A 23,156-nucleotide genomic window follows, 5' to 3' on the forward strand; every position below is an offset into this window, starting at 1 on the left:
CAAATGTTGTGGGTATGTTTTCTAGACTGACTGAACAAAAATGTTAGTCAGATTATTTTTTGCATGCTCAAGCATGCAAGCATGCACGGGCGCTACGCCACTAGACTGATAGTCAATGCAACTTGAAAGACAGCGGGAAACGATGCATATATTGTCATTTAAAAAAAAGTCGTTTCGTAAAAGTAGCATATTCTTAATGATTCTTAATGATGTTTTCCAGCACAGGCTCCTTATAGATCCTCTTTGCTGGACTCGTAATATTTTTAGTTACATATTATGATTATAGTCACTTCCTAGCTGATATTCTCTTTATAGTTATTGTATTTGATTTCCTGTTCGTTCCAGTGATTGTCCAATCTGTTTTTGAAGGTGTCCAATGTCTTAGATGTAACGACATGGTCTGGTAGGTTGTTCCATATTGAAGCAATCCTAACGGAGAATGAGTTCTTCCTGATCAATGTTTTAGTATGCTGGGGGAATATTTTCAGCGAGTTTGTCCTAGTGCTAGACCTCTCTGATGTGTCGGACCACATCCTTATGAACTGGGTTGCTCCTTTGTCGTATTTCCCTGTAACTGCCTTGTAGGTTTCTATCATGTCACCTCGTACACGTCTGTAACTCAGGGTTGGGAGTTTTAACTTCTTAAGCCTCTCAGGATAAGATATGTCTTTAAATATATGCGACACAAAAAATAATTTAACAAATAAGAAAAAGAAAAAAATACATGTAATATTCCAAGAAAATATGAATGTCATGATGATTTTGTTATCAATTGAAATTTAATATTAAGTTGGGAATAAATACACTTCATTTCAACAAGTTAGTCGTTTTTAATCTTAATATTGTTAACTACTGCATTTTTTTCCAGCTGTAGGCCCCTAATATATTTCTATATTCTGTACAGTATAGGTTTTGGTCACCATTTGTTTGATGTTTTTATCGTTAATATATTGAACCATTAAACTATCACAAATCGACAGATATAATACAATATTAAAGTCGTGTGAAAAAAATCCTGTCATAAGCTTTAGGTACCATCTCATTTACTATGCTACTATCACTTTGAATAAAGTTGACATATTCATCCAATCAGCGACGAGTATGTTATTTACGTCTTCAGAAATTATGCAAATGAATAGAACTTCCGGCGTAGTTTCTGTATCGAGAACTGCAATGTTGGCGACCATAACTCGGCATTAAGGACAGACAGAAGCAAACCAAGACATAATCGACGCTGTAAATGTGTTCATTAGCGTAAGTATATTGCATATTTGTCATTTGTGGTTGCATTTTGGTATTCCATTTTCTGCTCGAGGGCGGCATACTTGAGCAAGGTGAATCCGAAACCATGCGGACAGCGAACGAAAGTAGAAAGATAGACGCGGCATACTTGGCCAAAATACCTATGAATTGCAGGAATTGAGATGTTTGAATATTCAAATTGTTAAGATGCTTTGATAAATGAACAACAGAAGAGTTAAATGAGTGTTGTTTTACATCTTTTAATGAGATAATATTCGGGTTTGGGAAAACCCGTTTTAGTACTTTCGAAATCTACTTTCTGTTGGGCAAATATGGCGACAGTGTTCAGAATTATGCAAATGAGCATTGGTCGGCATAAAATTACTCATTTTCGTATTAAAATTGACAATTTTGTGTCAATCCCACTAGAAGAAGGTTAAATGTTATATATAGAATTGTAATGTATAGATGAATGTAGTTCAGTATTTGATAAATACGAATTTGAACATGTTTTGCAAATTGCATAATGAAAGTAGGCCAAAGCGAAAACGAGGCAGCCTCATTATGCCACGATTAGACCGAGTTGGATACGTAGAAAAAGATTGAAGAGGTCAGACTGAATATTTCTGTAAAAACGACGACAACGCTCATCATTTAGATGTTATTGTGTGTTATTAAAAGATGCCTTACTTTCGTTTTGATTAATGTTTGCCCCAACACATATCAACGCTTGCCCCTAGAAACCGACTAGGTTATTTATAGTAACACTTGTCTGGACATTGTAGATATAAAATTATACATTCAGATAAGTAGATTAAATTAAATCCCTTAACCTGCTTTGTTTTTAACGCTGTGTTTTTTAAACAACATTTTAGTTTTTCTGTCAAAAGTGCATATGGTACATCTATGGCCTACATTTAATATTTATTTGTTTATATTGTTGGATCTTGATACAAATGTATATATATTGATGTACATTGACACATTGTTATTTAAAACAATCAAGGATTCTTAAGTGAGAAGGTTTTGTCACTGTCTCTTTACATAACTAAACACCACGCGAGATGCCTATGGACAGGGAATAAAAACCATTTTTCTCAACAAGTACTTGTCTTATCGTTGGAACACAAAACATCAAAGTAAAATTAATTAGATTTCACAACGTTTACTTTAGTACTTGCTTTAAGGACGGAAGATTTAGAAAAAATGTCTTAAATTTTCATTAAAAAAATACGACTGTTCAGCAAGCTTCAGAAAGTAAGATGGTAACCCTTGCATCCGCAAGCTACATGAAAGGCTGGGCTGGCAAGTATATCAAAGGAAAATCAGTTGTCGCCTAGAGTCACGGTCAGTACACAAAGACAAAAGCTCCTGTGTCATACTTGCCCAAAACCTAGTGTGACTTATCCTTCTCATATACATCCTTGAAATAATTCTTTCTTATGCTGGAGGTTTCATAAATGGAGTCCTTCTCAGATAAAACGTGTCTGACCTTTTGAAATTGAAATGGATTTCTTAAAAGAAAGTAGAGTTCTTTTCATTTTCAATGCTTAGGGATATTCAGACGGCATAAATGCTAACCCTGAAACTGAGTTTAAAAATGTGTAATATTGAATTAAATAAACTAAACTTCATATACCTACGACATCAGTAAAGCTAAATCTTGTTTAAGTTAAAGAATATTAAGGATGCTCTGTCGTCAGGATGCTCTGTCACCAACAGACAATATATATTTAGCCAAAAAAATCATATGTCTGTTTAGGGTTACCCGACCGACTTTAATTTTTTACCCCCAGACACTAATTTTTTTTCTTCTTTTCTAGGATTTTTAAAAAAAATCAATATTTCCATTTCAGACCCCAGTTCCGGCCATTATTGTAGAGTGAAAGACTCACTCTAAAAAAAACCAAACCATCCCGACCTACCAACCCTATTTTTTTGCCAATGTAACCCTAAACAGACATATATTTTATTTGGCTTTATGAATAACAACTGATGTTGAATGGTGTAAATAAATGTCTAATTAACACAAAAAATAATACAAAATAATGAATTTTCCTTTTGGTGCATGCATAATTAGTAATTCATTCTGTAAAGGACATAGTATTACAGATTTTTTTCGGGATGCAATTGATTAATTTTAATAATTTTATCTTTAAGTTAATCCAATATAATCATGATGTCACAATAGAAACATCAATGTTGGATAGTGATTTGGAAAAATGATCAAATGCATAATCAATCAAATCATATGTTTCAATGTATTGTATTTTATCAACTAGTCTAAAAAAAATAATTATAAGGGTTGATGTCACTATTTTTATACTTCATCATTTTATGAAATGAATTTTGTTTGCCAACTTTTATCAGAATCCTCTACGATTCACAGTTTTCAAGCTTCTTTCATACCCAGATGAAGTTGGAAAAAACCCAGTAACATCAATGTTTAAATATATAAAGTAAATGATATGTATTGCATGAGAAAAGGATTTCCTAAATATTATACAATTATTTTTTTATCCTTTTCAGATCACTCCGAAGAAAAATGATATAAATAAATAGAGGAAAATGGACTCTATTCAACACACTGAAATAAATCCTGGAAATGGTCCAGAAGGGGAGGTAACTCCTGACAGGTCAAAGGATGGGGATAATCTCAATATTGGTCAAACTGCAGCTGATGAGCTATCAAATCCTACCCAGGATGGAAGTTTAGAAGCCCCGGATATGGACACTGAGATGACCCCAGATATGGACTCAGAGGTTGTGGTCGAGACAGATTCTGAGAAAGGTCAAAGTTCAAATGAGACACCTATGGAGGATGAAGTTCCTGTGATACCAGAAACAGAAGGGGCAGAAGTCTTGATCAAGGGTGATAACTCAGAAGAACAGACGTTGATAGGTGACGAGTCGAAAAGTATGTCTGAAGAGTCGGTAGAAGTCATGGACGCCGAGTTTAATGAAATGGTGGCAGAAGAGACTGAAATTGTTGCTGATGCAGACACTGAAATCGTAGAACAGACGGAAACCGAAAGTGTAGAACAGACGGAAATTGTAGAACAGACGGAAATTGTAGAACAGACGGAAACGGAAATTGTTGCAGAAGAAACTGTGGTTACAACTCTGCCTGAAATTCTTACTCCAACTACGACTGCAGTTCAAGGTGAAATTAAGCCAAGGGCAAAGTCAAAGGGTAAAGCAAAGGAAAAGAAATCGGCTGCGGAGGAGTCGTACACTATTGTAATAAAAGTTGCCCAGGGTGGAATGAATGAAGGAGAGCCAGTGACATTAGATACAATAACATTACCGGCAGAAATTAAGGAGACTTCACAGAGACTAGGGCTTCGTCCCAGGGAACCGAGGAAAAGTGAGGTGAAACAGATCATTGTAAAACAGGAAGAAGAAGAGGAGGAGGAGGAAGAGGAAAGTGAAGATACTGAAGCTGCTACCGATCAGAAACTTAGTATTGCTCCGGAGATTCGTCAGAGACTTATTGAACAGATAATTAGTAAAGAGTGGGCGGGGAACTTAGATGAACGGCAACTGACACCAGATGAGAGAGCTACCGTGGAGGATCTTCTCAGTGGGCGTCCAGTACGGCCAGTGGAGCGTCAGAAGATGCGACCATGGATGATTGACCTGCTCGACAAGAACAACGTCCCTGGTCTGTCCTGGCAGAACCGCCGCGAGAGGATATTTAGGATTTCATGGAAACATGCAGCTCATAACTGCTTCAACAGAGACCGAGATTCCGATCTGTTTGAGAGATGGGCTATCCATACAGGTAGTTATAATGAACATTATAAACTGTTAGTGATTTTTCTAGATATATTTGGGGCCGAATAAAGGCCCCTTCCCCTGGAGTTGTATTTTCCCAATTTCATGCAAATATTTTCCCAATTAAAGAAATAACTCTTTAAAATATACACTTTTCAAGAAAGATGTCAATTTGTTGTTTCCAATTGAAAAGGTACAGGCCCCTGAAATGTTTGAGTAAGAAAGTTACTGACTGTATTATTGAGGAATCATGGAATGGCAAAGAGCAGTATTTAGTAAAAACAAATTCTTACTATTGGTATGTAGTTAATTGTCATACCATAATATCTTCAGATAAATTTAAAGATATTTATTACCATTTAGTTTAAAATTCTACTGAAAATAGCTGCTTAGCTTTCTGAAATAGCTTGTTAACATTAGATAATGATTAAAAAAAATAACTGTGAAACTGTTAAGATATATATGTGATGTTTTGAGGTTGACTTTCATTGTGTACAGTTCCTTAACTTTAAAGACATACAGGTCGTGTTTCAGGGCGGCATTATGAAGGTAATCACAAAAGATGGAAGGCAAACTTTCGCTGCGCTCTCAACAGCCTACCAGACGTTATTGAACTGCGAGATCTTGGTGTCCGCAAGGGAGATAATGCCTTCAAGGTTTATAAGTTTCTTGACCTCAACGACCCTGTCTACAAAGATCGCATCGACAACAAGGGAAAGAAAACGGCCGGTCTCCCTGTTAAGGTCAAGGGCATTCAGCAGAAAAATGTCAGCAAAACAGAGAAATGTAAGTTTAAAACAAACTTCTAGGAACCAAGTAAAAAGATATTATTAGCAGGCCTGGATGGTTACCATGGTAACTGTGACTGTGAAAATTCAGCGATTTATGTGACCTAGATTAGTACTGGCTGTTGTGCTATGGAGTTTTCATGTCACTATAGTGTGAAATTTGATGCGAAATTTGAAAATTAGTTTTCTGGTCTTGCTTTAAAATTCCTATATATATCCCTGAGGTTAGTAGCTCTAAATAAACAACTTAAGCAGAGCTGTCAAACCAAATATACATTTAATTTGTGATTACTGATCTATAAACCAAAATACTGTTAAAGTTATATGTGCCGTATTTTTCATACTCTCGAATCAAGATTACCAACTTTTTGAAAATTACAGTGCTTTCAATGCATAGGTTTTAATTTTATATGTACAAATAAGAGCTGAAAATGATTTTTGGCAGTACTGCCAAAAATCATTTATTTACATAAATAGTGAAGTGAAATGAGTACATACGGCGAGACCATGAAGCCAAATTGTGGTCTACAATTTCATTACACATTTTTACAATGTTTTTAGTAATTATAAAGTGACTTCTGCAGGTATGTTTTCATTTAAACATATTTAAGGCATAAAAACAACATTTTTTCATTACAAAATTTCTGTGTTACAACTAACGTTTTAAGTCATCTGAAGCCATTTGAATGGTTTTTACAGCTTTATTCATCAAACCTTATGTTTTTAATAAATTAATGATGAAAAAAATAGCATGTCAAAATTATCGCCCAGTTACGGCACATATAACTTTAAGTGCTTTCATTTCACTTTTCTGTAAACAATTTTCTTTTACGAACTTTACAACCCAAGTATGAGAATGTTAATCCTTGCCAAGTGCATGCATACCAACAAATGGTCTAGTACAGATTTCGGACCTCTCAAATAGCTGCGAATTTGATCAATGCAAAATTTAGTCATCGTGAAATTAAAGCACTTTACAGTGCTTCATCTTGATTTTGGAATCAACTTATCTTTACACAATACAGATTTGAGAACAATCATCACTAGACGACTGAAGAGAGAGGCTGACGGTACTTCATCAGATAAATCATCAACAAAGAAAAAACAGACGGAGGAGGATGATGAGGAGGATAACAATGCTGGTAATGATGTTGCTCAGACTGTGGAGATCTCGGACGAGGCTCCCGAGGGGGGAGGTACACTACAGACACTACTGAGGGCTATAGAACTCCAACAGGAAAAGCTACAGGCTGGACAGAGTCAGGTATAGTTATATAAAAAGGTCAATTTTATACTTCTTATTCAGGTGGCTGTGGAAAACATTCAACATGCTTGAAATTTGGAGTTTGAACTTCACAGAAAGAAGAACTGTCTTCACGATCATGAAACAGTCTTCAGTCTAAATTAGTCTTTAGTTTAGACTTAGCTAATCACAGATATACAATTTACAGTCTTAAGTATAAATTAGTCTTTATTTTAGACTTAGCTAATCACAGATATACAATTTACAGTCAAAGTCTAAATTAGTCTTTAGTTTAGACTTAGCTTATCACAGATATACAATTTACAGTCAAAGTCTAAATTAGTCTTTAGTTTAGACTTAGCTAATCACATATATACAATTTACAGTCTTAAGTCTAAATTAGTGTTTAGTTTAGACTTAGCTAATCACAGATATACAATTTTCTTTAGTTTAGACTTAGCTAATCACAGATATACAATTTTCTTTAGTTTAGACTTAGCTGATCACAGATATACAATTTACAGTCATAAGTCTAAATTAGCCTTTAGCTGATCACAGATATACAATTTACAGTCATAAGTCTAAATTAGCCTTTAGTTTAGACTTAGCTTATCACAGATATACAATTTACAGTCTTAAGTCTAAATTAGTCTTTAGTTTAGACTTAGCTAATCACAGATATACAATTTACAGTCATAAGTCTAAATTAATTAGTATACTTTACCAGTTTAAGTTAAATTAGTCTTTATTTTTAGCTTAATCACAGATATACAATTTACAGTCTTAAGTATAAATTAGTCTTTAGTTTAGACTTAGCTAATCACAGATATACAATTTACAGTCAAAGTCTAAATTAGTCTTTAGTTTAGACTTAGCTAATCACAGATATACAATTTACAGTCAAAGTCTAAATTAGTCTTTAGTTTAGACTTAGCTAATCACAGATATACAATTTACAGTCAAAGTCTAAATTAGTCTTTAGTTTAGACTTAGCTTATCACAGATATACAATTTAGTCTTAAGTCTAAATTAGTCTTTAGTTTAGACTTAGCTAATCACAGATATACAATTTACAGTCTTAAGTCTAAATTAGTGTTTAGTTTAGACTTAGCTAATCACAGATATACAACTTACAGTCTTAAGTCTAAATTAGTCATTAGTTTAGACTTAGCTTATCACAGATATACAATTTACAGTCAAAGTCTAAATTAGTCTTTAGTTTAGACTTAGCTTATCACAGATATACAATTTACAGTCTTAAGTATAAATTAGCCTTTAGTTTAGACTTAGCTCATCATAAATATACAATTTACAGTCTTAAGTCTAAATTAGTGTTTAGTTTAGACTTAGCTAATCACAGATATACAATTTACAGTCTTAAGTCTAAATTAGTCTTTAGTTTAGACTTAGCTTATCACAGATATACAATTTACAGTCAAGGTCTAAATTAGTCTTTAGTTTAGACTTAGCTAATCACAGATATACAATTTTCCTGCAGGTGTTTACAATTTCAGCGGTTAACAATTTTCTTTATTTAAAAATAAAAGTGAATTGTAATGAATAATATTTAAAAAATAGGATTAATTTCATACATTCCATATTTTATTAACTATATATAGGCTTCTCAAGGTGCTACCGGAAAAAGAGCCAGCTCTACTTTAAGTTTAGGTGGACAGTCCGCACCTAAACGTATCCGACAAGATAACGACGGGAATCTCATCATTACACCTAATGGATCCATTGAGCAGGTGGACGGAAACATTCTACTGAAGTTGGACATTCCCTCATCGTCTATCGTCGGAACATCGACAGGAATTATGGGATCAACAGGGGTCATAGGGTCATCTGGAGGAACATACGTGATGGCTGTCGGGTCGGCAAGCAGCACTGCGACAACTATGTCTAAGGGTGTCACACCTGAAGGTCAAGGTCAACCTATAGATGTCACTGATCAGGGTACGAGTCTATAATCTTAAGTATTTTAGTGATGTCGATATTGGTTGTTTTCAGTAAATATGATTTTGTCTTGTATTGTGTCTCAGTGTACTTATCCAGTCCTGAAATCATGAAACACTTTGTAGTCCAAAGCAGTCTTAAGTTTAGGTATAGACCCAGATGATGCCCTACAAAGTTATGATATTTCTAATTTATTAAGCAATAGAGCTAAAACAAAATATTCAAATACATTTGTATTATTTGCATACATCAAATGAATATTCAAATATCAATATCTGTTGTTGGTTTCAGCTCTACTAAGTAAAGGCATTATAATTCTAGGATTGTTTTACAGATTGAAGTGAAAATGTTTAAAAAAAATATATATATGAAATAAAATTTTGTTAAAAATTTGTTACAAAGTTTTGGAAGAAAGAAAATATCAAATGTGCCAAATTGAATGGTATGTTAATGTTTTTGTAGGTCAGTCAATGCTTTCAGTATTACCTGTGAAGCTACCATTTGTTGACCAGAAAACTGGCAAAGTCACCTACCTACAGATGCCTAACAAAGGGGAACAGGACCGATCCGTGACAGAAAGTATAGCCATTCCTCCAGAGATCCAGAATCTCCTTAGGCAAGGTGTACAGGCTGCCGGGAGTGGCAGCGGAACTCCGACCGTTACTGGGAAGGGGATAGAGCAGAAGATAACATTTCCTGTCGGAGGTAAAGCTCTTTCTATGGCCACTGGCCAAAAACCTGTGGAGACTAGTAATATAACAAATGTACAAAATTTCGGACTTATTGGACAAGGGAAGGAACAGAAAATTACCATCCCGCTTAGTCAGTTGGCGGCCATGATGGGAAATACCGCACAGGCACAAAAAATTGGCATCACCATTAATCTGGATGGGAAAGGCCAGAAGGAACTTTCAACTGTGTCTACATCTTTGGCGTCTGGTGGGTCTGTGTTATCAACCGGCATTCCCGTCAGTTTGATGACGTCCTCAAGTATTCCTTCCAGTGTCAATACAACACTTCAAAATGGAGGTCAAGGTCAAACGTTTTTGACCTTGATGGCCGGTGGAAATCAAGGTCAAATTCTGACTAATACTCTGTCAAATCTGAGTACCATGGCAACAGGTTCACCACAAACTACCAGCATGAATAAAAATATTCCATCGACTGTATTAGAAGCTATGGATCTGAAAAACATCATGGGGAATCTATCTAAATCGCCGGAGGCTAAGGGTCTGAGGAGTGTGAGTATAGCTGGAGCCACTAGTCAGAATCTTCTGTCTCCTACAAAACACACTGTTAACAAGGACATTACCAGTCTCGCTGAGGCTTTAAAGTCTCGTCCTTTGCAGTCACTGAGTCAGGTATTACCAACTCCTAGTGTTGTCGGAAGCCAGTCAAGAAAGGGCACTCCGAAACAAAAGGCAGCAGCTCCCTCAACGTCCGGGAAAGTATTGGACTCACCCGGAGTGAGAAACAAACTTGTAACACGACTTTTGATCAGTGGGGCAGCCACATCGACATCATCAACAATATCGGCTAATCCAAGTAGTGCAGCAACAGCAACCTCTACTACTGCGCCAACTTTTAATCTAGTCCTTCAACCGAACACACCACTGTCTGCCGGCACATCACAGTTGTCTGCCCCTGTTCCTCAAACACAGGTTATTAATCTTCAGAATCTCACAAAAGAGCAGCTGACAGCCCTTGCATCGTCGGGAGTCCTCGTGGGACAGACGCTATCTGCAAGTCAACTATCAAAATCAGGTGAGTTATACATTAGTTTGATAATGTCAATGTTATGAAATTGAATCGGTTATTTATTGCCAAAATATCAAAACCATAAAAATTTCTATTATCAACAAATTTTAGGGACATTTATTAAAGTTAATCGTTGATGATTGCTAGTTTTCTTTTAAGTGGAACAAAAAGGAAATGTCTACATGTTTGTTAGTTTGTTTGTATTTTTTGCTCAATTTAACAAACAAGTTGAAATTTAAATTTTATGATGTTTGTAGAAAAAAATTCACAATTAGATATTTTGTTTGAGGTGAACTAGGGTGTGCTGAATCGAAAAGAAAGTATTTATCAGCAAACATTATCAAACTTTGTTAATTTAAGAATATAATTTCCTTTAAGATGATGTGCAGTCCTCCCCAGCTACCTTAGGTGTTACCCCACCGTCCACACCCAGAGTGGCTTCCCCTGGGAACTCTGGAGTTGTCTCCCCTAGTGTAAAGACACCTCCGTCACAAACAGGTAAATCTTTGTTGTAGCACAAAAATTCCCTTAGCTGGACAGGAATATTTGATATAAAGTGTATCATACTTTAACATTCTGCATTTTATAAAAATCTTAATTCAAGGTTTGTTCTGAATAGAGCTGACTAGTTCAAAGAAGCACTGGACATTTTTCAGTTGGCATTCACAGCCAGATTGAATGCCAACTGGACAGAGTCAAATTCAATATGAAGTGGTAGAATTATATAACAGTTTTATTATGAAATCCTTGGAGAATTCATTATTGTCAAAGATGGGACAGTCACTTGAACAGCCATCTTCCATGATCAATGGCACGACAATTGTCATAATTGGCAGATGGCAGTTCATAGATTTATTAATGCCACTTGTGCTTCGCGAGGTGGGACTGCAGTGAAAATGTAAATAGTGAGTGTTTTCTGCCATCATAGAAATGTGTTTTCTAGACTGAAACACTTCCCATGAAAAGACCTCCCTCTTCTGATAAGAAAAAAAAAGCCAAAATTTTGTCTGATTGTGTTGCTTCTGTGTTAGGATTATCTATTATCATTCCATATTATTTCAAGGATATAATTTATAGGAAATAAAGGTAGGATATATATTATAGCAATCTAATTAGTTAAACTTGATATTCCACCAGAAATACAATCTGATTAAAATACAGATCTGCTACATAGAGGATCTGACAATATCCCACTAGGGGTCGCGTTCAGATGACCTTTATACCACGTGGACGTCATATCATATCAAATGCATTTTCTACTTATAGCTATACATCAATTGAAAACAATATTTTTGTTCAAATATACAGATACAATTAGCTTTGTTGTGCTCTTTGGGAAAGATGTCTACGTTCACAAAAAAAAAATTCTGACAGTTTTTTCAAACTATTTCGTCAACTGAATTTTACTGTCAAGATTTTGCAGGAACAATTTGATTGGCCATTTCCATAGGTCACCTTGAAATGACCCTAATGAGATTTTGTCAGATCCTCTTTTCAAACGTATTTATAGTAAGGATCTGCATTTTAATCAGATTAACCAGTTCCGTATATATAGGCAGATGTGGTCAAAAATAGTCACATTTTTTTGCATTCAATTATTAACATTGTTGTTCATTAACAACCATTAAACAATCGCCACTGACAATCATTTCAACACATTAACAACCATTAAACAATCGCCACTGACAATCATTTCAACACATTAACAACCATTAAACAATCCACCACTGACAATCATTTCAACACATTAACAACCATTAAACAATCGCCACTGACAATCATTTTCATTAAACACACTGACATCAACAACATTAAACATTAAACAATCGCCACTGACAATCATTTCAACATGTTAACAACCATTAAACAAATCGCCACTGACAATCATTTCAACACGTTAACAACCATTAAACAATCGCCACTGACAATCATTTCAACATGTTAACAACCATTAAACAATCGCCACTGACAATCATTTCAACACGTTAACAACCATTAAACAATCGCCACTGACAATCATTTCAACATGTTAACAACCATTAAACAATCGCCACTGACAATCATTTCAACATGTTAACAACCATTAAACAATCGCCACTGACAATCATTTCAACATGTTAACAACATTAAACAATCGCCACTGACAATCATTTCAACACGTTAACAACCATTAAACAATCCCACTGACAATCATTTCAACATTAACAACCATTAAACAATCGCCACTGACAATCATTTCAACATGTTAACAACCATTAAACAATCGCCACTGACAATCATTTCAACATGTTAACAACCATTAAACAATCGCCCACTGACAATCATTTCAACAGTTAACAACCATTAAACAATCGCCACTGACAATCATTTCAACAGTTAACAACCATTAAACAATCGCACTGACAATCATTTAAACACATTAACAACCATTAAACAATCGCCACTGACAATCATTTCAACACGTTAACAACCATTAAACAATGCCACTGACATCCAACTACAACATCAACTGACAATTTCAACACGTTAACAACCATTAAACAATCGCCACTGACAATCATTTCAACACATTAACAACCATTAAACAATCGCCACTGACAATCATTTCAACACGTTAACAACCATTAAACAATCGCCACTGACAATCATTTCAACACATTAACAACCATTAAACAATCGCCACTGACAATCATTTCAACACGTTAACAACCATTAAACAATCGCCACTGACAATCATTTCAACACGTTAACAACCATTAAACAATCGCCACTGACAATCATTTCAACATGTTAACAACCATTAAACAATCGCCACTGACAATCATTTCAACACGTTAACAACCATTAAACAATCGCCACTGACAATCATTTCAACACGTTAACAACCATTAAACAATCGCCACTGACAATCATTTCAACACATTAACAACCATTAAACAATCGCCACTGACAATCATTTCAACACTTAACAACCATTAAACATCACACTGACAATCATTTCAACACATTAACAACCATTAAAAACCATTCATTCAACGTTAACAACCATTAAACAATCGCCACTGACAATCATTTCAACATGTTAACAACCATTAAACAATCGCCACTGACAATCATTTCAACACATTAACAACCATTAAACAATCACCACTGACAATCATTTCAACATGTTAACAACCATTAAACAATCGCCACTGACAATCATTTCAACACGTTAACAACCATTAAACAATCGCCACTGACAATCATTTCAACACATTAACAACCATTAAACAATCGCCACTGACAATCATTTCAACATGTTAACAACCATTAAAACAATCGCCACTGACAATCATTTCAACATGTTAACAACCATTAAACAATCGCCACTGACAATCATTTCAACACGTTAACAACCATTAAAACAATCGCCACTGACAATCATTTCAACACGTTAACAACCATTAAACAATCGCCACTGACAATCATTTCAACACGTTAACAACCATTAAACAATCGCCACTGACAATCATTTCAACACATTAACAACCATTAAACAATCGCCACTGACAATCATTTCAACACGTTAACAACCATTAAACAATCGCCACTGACAATCATTTCAACATGTTAACAACCATTAAACAATCGCCACTGACAATCATTTCAACACGTTAACAACCATTAAACAATCGCCACTGACAATCATTTCAACACGTTAACAACCATTAAACAATCGCCACTGACAATCATTTCAACACGTTAACAACCATTAAACAATCGCCACTGACAATCATTTCAACACATTAACAACCATTAAACAATCGCCACTGACAATCATTTCAACACATTAACAACCATTAAACAATCGCCACTGACAATCATTTCAACACATTAACAACCATTAAACAATCGCCACTGACAATCATTTCAACACGTTAACAACCATTAAACAATCGCCACTGACAATCATTTCAACACATTAACAACCATTAAACAATCGCCACTGACAATCATTTCAACATGTTAACAACCATTAAACAATCGCCACTGACAATCATTTCAACACATTAACAACCATTAAACAATCGCCACTGACAATCATTTCAACACGTTAACAACCATTAAACAATCGCCACTGACAATCATTTCAACACATTAACAACCATTAAACAATGCCACTGACAATCATTTCAACACGTTAACAACCATTAAACAATCGCCACTGACAATCATTTCAACACTTAACAACCATTAAACAATCGCCACTGACAATCATTTCAACACATTAACAACCATTAAACAATCGCCACTGACAATCATTTCAACACGTTAACAACCATTAAACAATCGCCACTGACAATCATTTCAACAGTTAACAACCATTAAACAATCGCCACTGACAATCATTTCAACACGTTAACAACCATTAAACAATCGCCACTGACAATCATTTCAACATGTTAACAACCATTAAACAATCGCCACTGACAATCATTTCAACACATTAACAACCATTAAACAATCGCCACTGACAATCATTTCAACACATTAACAACCATTAAACAATCGCCACTGACAATCATTTCAACACATTAACAACCATTAAACAATCGCCACTGACAATCATTTCAACATGTTAACAACCATTAAACAATCGCCACTGACAATCATTTCAACACATTAACAACCATTAAACAATCGCCACTGACAATCATTTCAACACATTAACAACCATTAAACAATCGCCACTGACAATCATTTCAACACATTAACAACCATTAAACAATCGCCACTGACAATCATTTCAACACGTTAACAACCATTAAACAATCGCCACTGACAATCATTTCAACACATTAACAACCATTAAACAATCGCCACTGACAATCATTTCAACACGTTAACAACCATTAAACAATCGCCACTGACAATCATTTCAACATGTTAACAACCATTAAACAATCACCACTGACAATCATTTCAACACTATTTGTGAAAGAGTTTTGATTCTATTTTTTTGTTGTTGTTGTTCAAATTCAAAAACATCATCATTGTTTTGATCAGTGGTGAAATTGTTTTACAGGGTCCCCAAACCTGAGGCCAGAGTTGATGGAACAAGTTACAATAGATCTGAAGGAGATACAGGATGATAACCCACCCCCAGAAGGGGAGACAACCACTGCTCCTAGTTGTAAGTATCTAAAACTATGTAACCCTCGTTAACTATATAACCCTTCCACAGAAGGGGAGACAACCACTGCTCCTAGTTGTAAGTATCTAAAACTATGTAACCCTCTTAAACTATATAACCCTTCCACAGAAAGGGAGACAACCGCTGATCCTTACTATAACTATCTTAAAATATATAACTTAGAAAAAAACTATATAACTCTACTATATGACCCTCCTACAGAAGGGGAGACAACTGCCGCTCCTAACAAAAAGTATCTAAAACTTCATAACCCCAATTTAAATAGATAACCCTCTAAAACTAGATAACCCATCCACAGAAGGGGAGACAACCACTGTTTCTAACTGTAAGTATCTAAAACTAGATAACCCTCTAAAACTAGATAACCCACCCAAAGAAGGGGAGACAACCACTGCTCCTAACTCTAAGTATCTAAATAAAACTATATAACCCACTAAAACTAGATGAAATCTATGGTCTGTATAGATGCTAGAGCTTAGCAAACAATCATTTTATAATACACCATCTCGCATTATTGAATGAATGTCTGCAAAAATCTGGCATCTATAGAAAAGAGATTCCAAAGGAAGATTGTTTAATGCAAACTGTTACATTATAAATTATGTTGGAGGTCTCTATGTGAAAATTGTTCAATATAGATAGCCAACAAAGCAGTTTCTCAACCATAATATCCACAAAATGTAATGGCCATTCTGACGGAGATCAGTTGATGTTACTAATCATAATTGACATCATAATCATTTATAACTACTTCTAATTCTATGTATCTAAAACACCCATGGGCTGCTTGGGTAAGCTGTTCTGGACTGTTCTAAAGTGATCCACACAGTTTAATGTCATGAGTACAAATTTTGGTACAGAAAGTCTGTCAAAATGGCTGATTTATCCGAGCAATGTCAGAATCTGATCAATGAAAAATCATAAATAGTCCAACCCTTGGCTTTTAAAAAGGGGATCTGACAGCATAAATGATCAAGAATCATAATTTACCTCCAAAATGACTACTTTACTAGAAAGATAAGTTAACTAGAAAGATTAGAGATATATGTATACTTTATACTACACTATATATAATACAAAATATCTCTAGCAAACTGTCATCTTGTTTTAGTTTCCTACTCCTGCCTGTGGTGTAAAATCGACTTCAGCAAGAAGATCGACCTGCTACAACATTTCATGAATCTACACCAGGACATGCTAATGGTGCCAGGAGAACAAGAGGCTGTAGGTCAAGGACCAGAGGTCATGGGTCAAGGTTATGATGGCACGGGTAAAGTTCACACTGATCAGATGTTTGACGGCCACGAACCCATGATCGACGTCAACGCTTTGGACTTGCGCACTGTGAAAACAGAGATGATCGAACAAACGCCCGATATGTCCCTGTCGTGTCAATCTCATCACAAACAGCCCAAAACGGTCAAAGAAGCACTGAGTCGCAAGAAAGGCGGCTCATCCGCAAGTAAGGAAGGAGTTACAAAAAGACAAAGAGTGAAAAAGAGGAAAGGAAAGACCGATAAAGAAGAAGGAAAGAAGAAAGTACGTAAAGGAGATAAAAGTCGAACGCCGTCAAAAGTAGATCCTGAATCTAACCAGAGTTCCATGTCGGCTACAAGTGATCCCAGGCCTAAGTATAGTCTGACAAGTCTGATCGAGGCATTACGAGATAGCATTGAACGTGACAAGAGTAAGAAGAGTGATGATATGTCCGGTGAGGGCGGGTCGTCAGACTCAGAAATGTCTGATGAGAGTACTTCCGTCCCTAACAATATCTGTTACGATGACTTAAGTCCTGACTCCAGTTCTGGTGAAGAGGGTATGGCGGAGAGTGATTCTGAGGCTGTTGATGGAGACATCCAAGTGTCTGTGAAAACTTTCCAGGTAGATGGTAAAACAATGTACAAGTGCTCACTGTGTTCTAAGGTGTTCAGTAAAACATGCACCTTTGCACGTCATGCCATGGTGCATTCCCGTATGTATCCGTACCAATGTGGACTTTGTGATGAAAAGTGTAGTGACATGAGAGTCCTGCTCCGTCATCTGGACTGGCACGGCGAAAATGTTGACTGTCCGTGTAAAAAATGTGAACGACTTCACAAGTACGGAGACATCAAGACGATAGGCGAGAAGACATCTGGGACGAGTAAATTTGTTTGCGAGATCTGTCAGAGAAGTTTTGTCAGTGACGTGGCATGTAAAGCACATGTTAACATGCACAAACGAAGCGGCAGTCTGATCTGTGAAGTTTGTAATCTGGAGTTTCAGTGTAACAGGGCATTATCAAAACACAGGAAATCAGTTCATGGGATCCAGTTCTGTCCCTACTGTCTCGAAACGTGCACATTAGACATGGCCTCGCACATGAGCGAACACGATGGTGTGTTCATGTATCGATGTGGCCTCTGTGGCGATGGTTACAACAGCCGACCGTTGCTTCATGAACATTTGAAAATACATACTCACCTTGGGAAGGAATTCGGCCAGCAACTTGAGAATGAGATGAAATCTGTTGGGATCTTACAGAAGAAGGGATCAAGTGGAAACAAAGCTTCACCAGAACCTGTGAAGAAAGTGGAAACTCCGAAAGTGTTGAAAAAGGAACCGAAAAAAGAAAAAGAAGTGAAGAAATCTGGGAAAAAGAAAACTCCAAAAGCAAAGCAGACAAAGCCTAAAAAACAAACTGAAGTGACTGAAGGAACCAGTGAGGATGTAAGCGAGATGGAACAGACTCCTTCAACACCTGTCAAGGCAGAACCTACTAAAGTTTTACCAACTAGACAGAAAACTCGTAAATGTCGCTGGCATGACAACGATAGTGTTTGTGAGCGTTGTGACGTGATGTTTGTCAAGAAGATAGCATTTGGTCGCAAACCAAAACCTCGACAGGGCAAAGAATCTCCACGACCTCACGACTCGCACTCTAATAGTATCGAGTATGATGGTGACGATGAAAAAGATTCTCTCAAGAAGGATAACTCTGTAGAAGAGGCGAAGTCTGAACCCTCCACTCCCGATCTGGCTACTAAGGTGATTATATCTGAGTCCATGTTAAAGGCTATTATGGGTAATCAGAACGCCAGTATTGTGACGACGGGTTCTCCTCAAAAGGCCCCGTCGATCCTCCAGTCTCCATCACCACAGAAAGTCCTGGTGTCTCTCCCACAGAAGATAGCTTTATCTTCCCCTCAGAAGGCGACGGTGTCTTCGCCTCAGAGTGTTACTCCCGTTCTACAAGCAGCATCGTTACAAAAGGCCACGTCACTCTTACAGTCGTTTTCTCCACAGAAAGGGCCGATTTTACAAGCGGCTGGTACATCTCCTCGGGCCTCCCTGTTAAAGCTTGGCCAGGGTTCGTCTACTAAAACAGTATTGATAAAGACCTTGTCTGGAACCCCAATCCAGGCCTCGCTCGCTCAGTTAGAGATGAAACCCACTGACAGTGCAAACACTACCACAGCATTAAAGGCGACGTCAAGCGAATCGGATACAAAAACCACAACATGAGATAATTAACAAATTAAATTAATATGTAGTTATACTAATATAATTATACTTATAAGCCAATTAATTTTGTTGTATATTGGTTTAATATTGAACTTGACAATGCATTTATTTAATGGTATATGTGTTAGAGTCATTTTAGAGTTATCTGCCCTTGCAAGCAGATAGTGATTGTTATCAATATTACACGATTGTTATACATGTATATATACTTTCTAAATAGAAACATTGTCATTCTATTAGAAAATATTATTCACATCAACATACTTTGTAAGAATATGAGCAGGAAACAGATGCTCATTGAAAGGGAGGTAATTCTAGTTATAGCTTAATACAATTAATGTGAATAATTCATGTTCTCAAAGATTTTATAAGTGAGAAGGAGTTGTCACTGTTTCTTTACACTACTAAACACCACTCAAGACGTCTATGGACCGGGAATAAGAACCACTTTTTCAACAAATACTTGCCTTATCGAGGTCAAAAGAAACACCATTGTAAAGCTTATTAAATTTCAAGACGTTTAGTCGTTAGTTTAAGGACAGAAGATTTAGAAGAAATGTCTTGAATTTTCATTAAAAATATTACAGCTCATAATATGACAGCCCGTTTCACAAAGTAAGACAGTAAGTCTGCCACCCGCAAGCTACATCAAAGGTTGCGCCGATGGATATAAAAGGAAAATCTGTCCTCGCCCAACATCACGGTTAGTGCACAATAGCGCTTGCACCGTATTCGTCCAAAACTCTGAGTGACGAGTCCTTCTCGCTTATAAATCCTTGATATTATTAGTGATACCCGATAATGCTTGTGCAAGATTATTTTTCTATTCTTGATGGAATGATGTAAAAAGATGATATCCTGCGCCAACTTAATTTTAGCGAGAAGATTACAAAAAGTTACGTTCTATCACCACTGGAATTGGTTGTCCCACACAAACGTTATCGGGTATCGCATAAGATGGGAATTAGTTCCAGTAATGAGTTGAAAAACTTTAACAAACTACAAAGTCAAAAATGAATTCTTTTCCTCTCAACATTGTTTTGTAAGAAAAGGCTATAGTGAAAAACAGGTTCTCATTGTTGATTTAGATAGAGTTATTGATCATGAGCTATAAATACAGTTGATGAACTTAAAACAGATTATGAGGTTCATGAGATTTTAATGGGTAATTTCATGAAGTGTGAAGGATTAAATTCAGTGTCAGATTACCAGAATGATATATTTAAATGTTTCTCAGAGTTGATTGTGTCTACCGATTTTTAGATTGCTGTGGGATAATCTTGTTTCCAGATAAAAGTCTCAATGTATGGTGCTTACAGATTCTACACTTATTAATCATGGGTTTATGTCCTAATTGGTGTTTTTGAATTTATTTTTTCTACCTTGAGTTCTGCACAGGAGTTTGAAGTTCTGTCAATTATATATTGTATAAATATATTTAAAAATACCCCTATATACTATAGTGTTTAAATATAGTATAAAGAGGTATTATTTTATATATTTATACTAAATATTATTGACAGAACGTCCAACTCCTGTGAGTTCTGACATCTACATGTAGGTACTGACCATGCATAGATCTTGACCCATTTTTATCAACATTCCTTTACTTAAAGGAATTCTTTAACTTAAAATTCTCAATAGAACAGCATCACAGATGTTGTAGAAAGAAATCTTCAAAAGGTTTAAGGAACTTCTGTAATGCTTTTCTATAGAAGAAAAATTAGGTTAAAAATCCCTTTAAATTTAAGAATGTTGAATGAAACTCAAGAACCCTTGACTTCTGAATTTGCAAGAAAAAGGTTATTTGTGAAAAAATTGTCTCAAATCGGAGATTTAGTATTACATGTATATAATCTAAATCTTTGCTCAGATGAACATTTTCTCTCACATTTTCTCTGACAAGATTATGTCTGAACAATAAATATCACAAAATCACCTAACTCTAGTGCCATTAAGACAAAATGAAATATTTGTCACATTGGTGCAGTAGTTTAGAATTATGTTTGTTTGTTGGAGTATTGTTCTGTATTGGCATATTACAGAGTTATCGGTCCTTGCAGGAAGGTAACGTCTTACTTGAAGGAGAGAACATGATTAATTGCGCCCACAAAATAAGATGTCACAATGGCTGTAATATGCAAAGACGAAAATGTCTGATCATGTTGATATTTACATATTTTGAATAACAATATTGTCCTCAGAAGAGCGTTTCAAATTTTGACTTTCACTATAGATTCCCATTTTGATCAATTAGATTTACTTCCCTTTGTTTCACCCCATCACTGATGGTGAGCAAAAAAGGGAAGTAACTCTGAATGATCGGAATGCTTTATTCCTTATAGGAATAGGTGTGACATTATTTCATGTATATTATTTCTCTTGTTGGAGAATCAATATTTGTTTCTCTGTAAATAATTACAAAATGTTGACGGAGAATGTTTCAAGATATTTTGAGGTTATGTGTAAATATTTTTATATTCTGTGCATATTTTTTTTGTGTATAGTAATACTATGTACATAGTTTTAGTGCTCTGAAGTATCATATGCTATTGTCAAACTGTGTGTTGCCTTGATTTGAAGTTTTGTGTTTTTAAGAACTGTTGTGGTTTTTAGTGAGGGCATTAAGATTCCATTTTTGTGGCATTTAGACAATAAAAATCAGGAGTTTGTTAACTTTTATTTGTTTCTCGTATATTGTGTATAAAGATTTATTATTAAATACAGTAATATTTGTATCTAGAAATCTTGTACCCTTGTTTTTCATTGTATTATATTTCTCTTGATCTAAATCCCTGCTGTCAAAGGTAGCATTGAATTAAACCTCATTTAAAGGTCCACTACCTTTCTGAAACGGCTTTTAATTTTTAATATGGGAAGATTGATAATATTGTAGAGTTGCAAATTATAAGCTTACCGTGAATACTACACTTATCATCACCTCTTAATTAAATTAAAATAAACATTAATTTTCATAACACACGTCGTCTTATGTTTCCTGTCATCCTCCTAGCTAATTACTGTGGGTTAGTTGACTATCAATGCACCAGACGTCAAATCAGGGAAATGAATCTGCACTGTTTACATAGATTACGTAGAAAATCTTGCATTTGTTTGGTGCTGTTACCTTATCTTAGGCTATCAACACACATTTTCTTATTTTATTAGAGTTTCTAAGAAAATTCTAATTTTGTTTTTGAAAGGTAGTGGGCCTTTAAGAAAATCATTTTTTTTACAATTCTTTTTGTATATGTGGGATGGGTGGGACGAGTTATGGTTCAAACCTATCTCACCTATTGGGGGGTAAATTATCGAGGGATTAATAACAATTAATAACTGGTATCTATAAATGTGTTATAGAATAGTACTTTATTCTACTAAATTAATCAAACATGTTTCTTTACATTTTCTACCAGTTTAAGATTAAACAACATAAACACATTTTAATGATTATTATCTAGTAGATATATGTACTGTATATTATGTATAGTTCTGTGTCCCTTAATGTCAAATCGCCTGTAAGTTTTGATAAATTAAATTTTGAATTATCCTCTGCAAAATAATTTCATGATCATGGATTTTTGAAATACTTTCTCTGGTGTATATGAAAATAATTAGACATAAATAAATCACCGGGGATGTGATTTTTTCTAATCATAGAATTTCCTCTGATTGCACAGTATTTAGGAAA

The 23,156-nt window shown here is 35.4% G+C and overlaps 1 protein-coding gene across 2 annotated transcripts; it reads left to right on the plus strand.

The window, feature by feature from the left end:
* Window positions 1-1,102: 1,102 nt before the first annotated feature.
* LOC138305884 (uncharacterized) lies at window positions 1,103-22,141 on the plus strand. 2 transcript variants are annotated; one of them, XM_069246148.1, is made up of 9 exons: window positions 1,103-1,254; window positions 3,772-5,026; window positions 5,542-5,805; window positions 6,833-7,071; window positions 8,670-9,006; window positions 9,469-10,770; window positions 11,143-11,262; window positions 15,833-15,940; window positions 17,073-22,141. In XM_069246148.1, exons 2-9 carry the CDS (start codon window positions 3,811-3,813, stop codon window positions 19,463-19,465), a joined length of 5,979 nt encoding a protein of 1,992 aa, XP_069102249.1. In that variant the 5' UTR covers window positions 1,103-1,254; window positions 3,772-3,810; the 3' UTR covers window positions 19,466-22,141. The 2 variants fall into 2 exon arrangements, with proteins under 2 accessions (XP_069102249.1, XP_069102250.1); XM_069246149.1 differs by having other exon boundaries at window positions 5,554-5,805.
* Window positions 22,142-23,156: the final 1,015 nt, after the last annotated feature.

The sequence above is a fragment of the Argopecten irradians genome, chromosome 13 (genome assembly GCF_041381155.1).
Source record: "Argopecten irradians isolate NY chromosome 13, Ai_NY, whole genome shotgun sequence".
NCBI classification, from domain to species: Eukaryota; Metazoa; Mollusca; class Bivalvia; order Pectinida; family Pectinidae; genus Argopecten; species Argopecten irradians.

Bases quoted from the DNA above. Each gene is read 5' to 3' on its own strand.
- LOC138305884 (XM_069246148.1), top strand. From the start codon at position 3,811: ATGGACTCTATTCAACACACTGAAATAAATCCTGGAAATGGTCCAGAA. The intron at 10,771-11,142 runs GTGAGTTATACA...ATTTCCTTTAAG, and splicing joins AAGTCAACTATCAAAATCAG to ATGATGTGCAGTCCTCCCCA. The intron at 15,941-17,072 runs GTAAGTATCTAA...ATCTTGTTTTAG, and splicing joins GACAACCACTGCTCCTAGTT to TTTCCTACTCCTGCCTGTGG.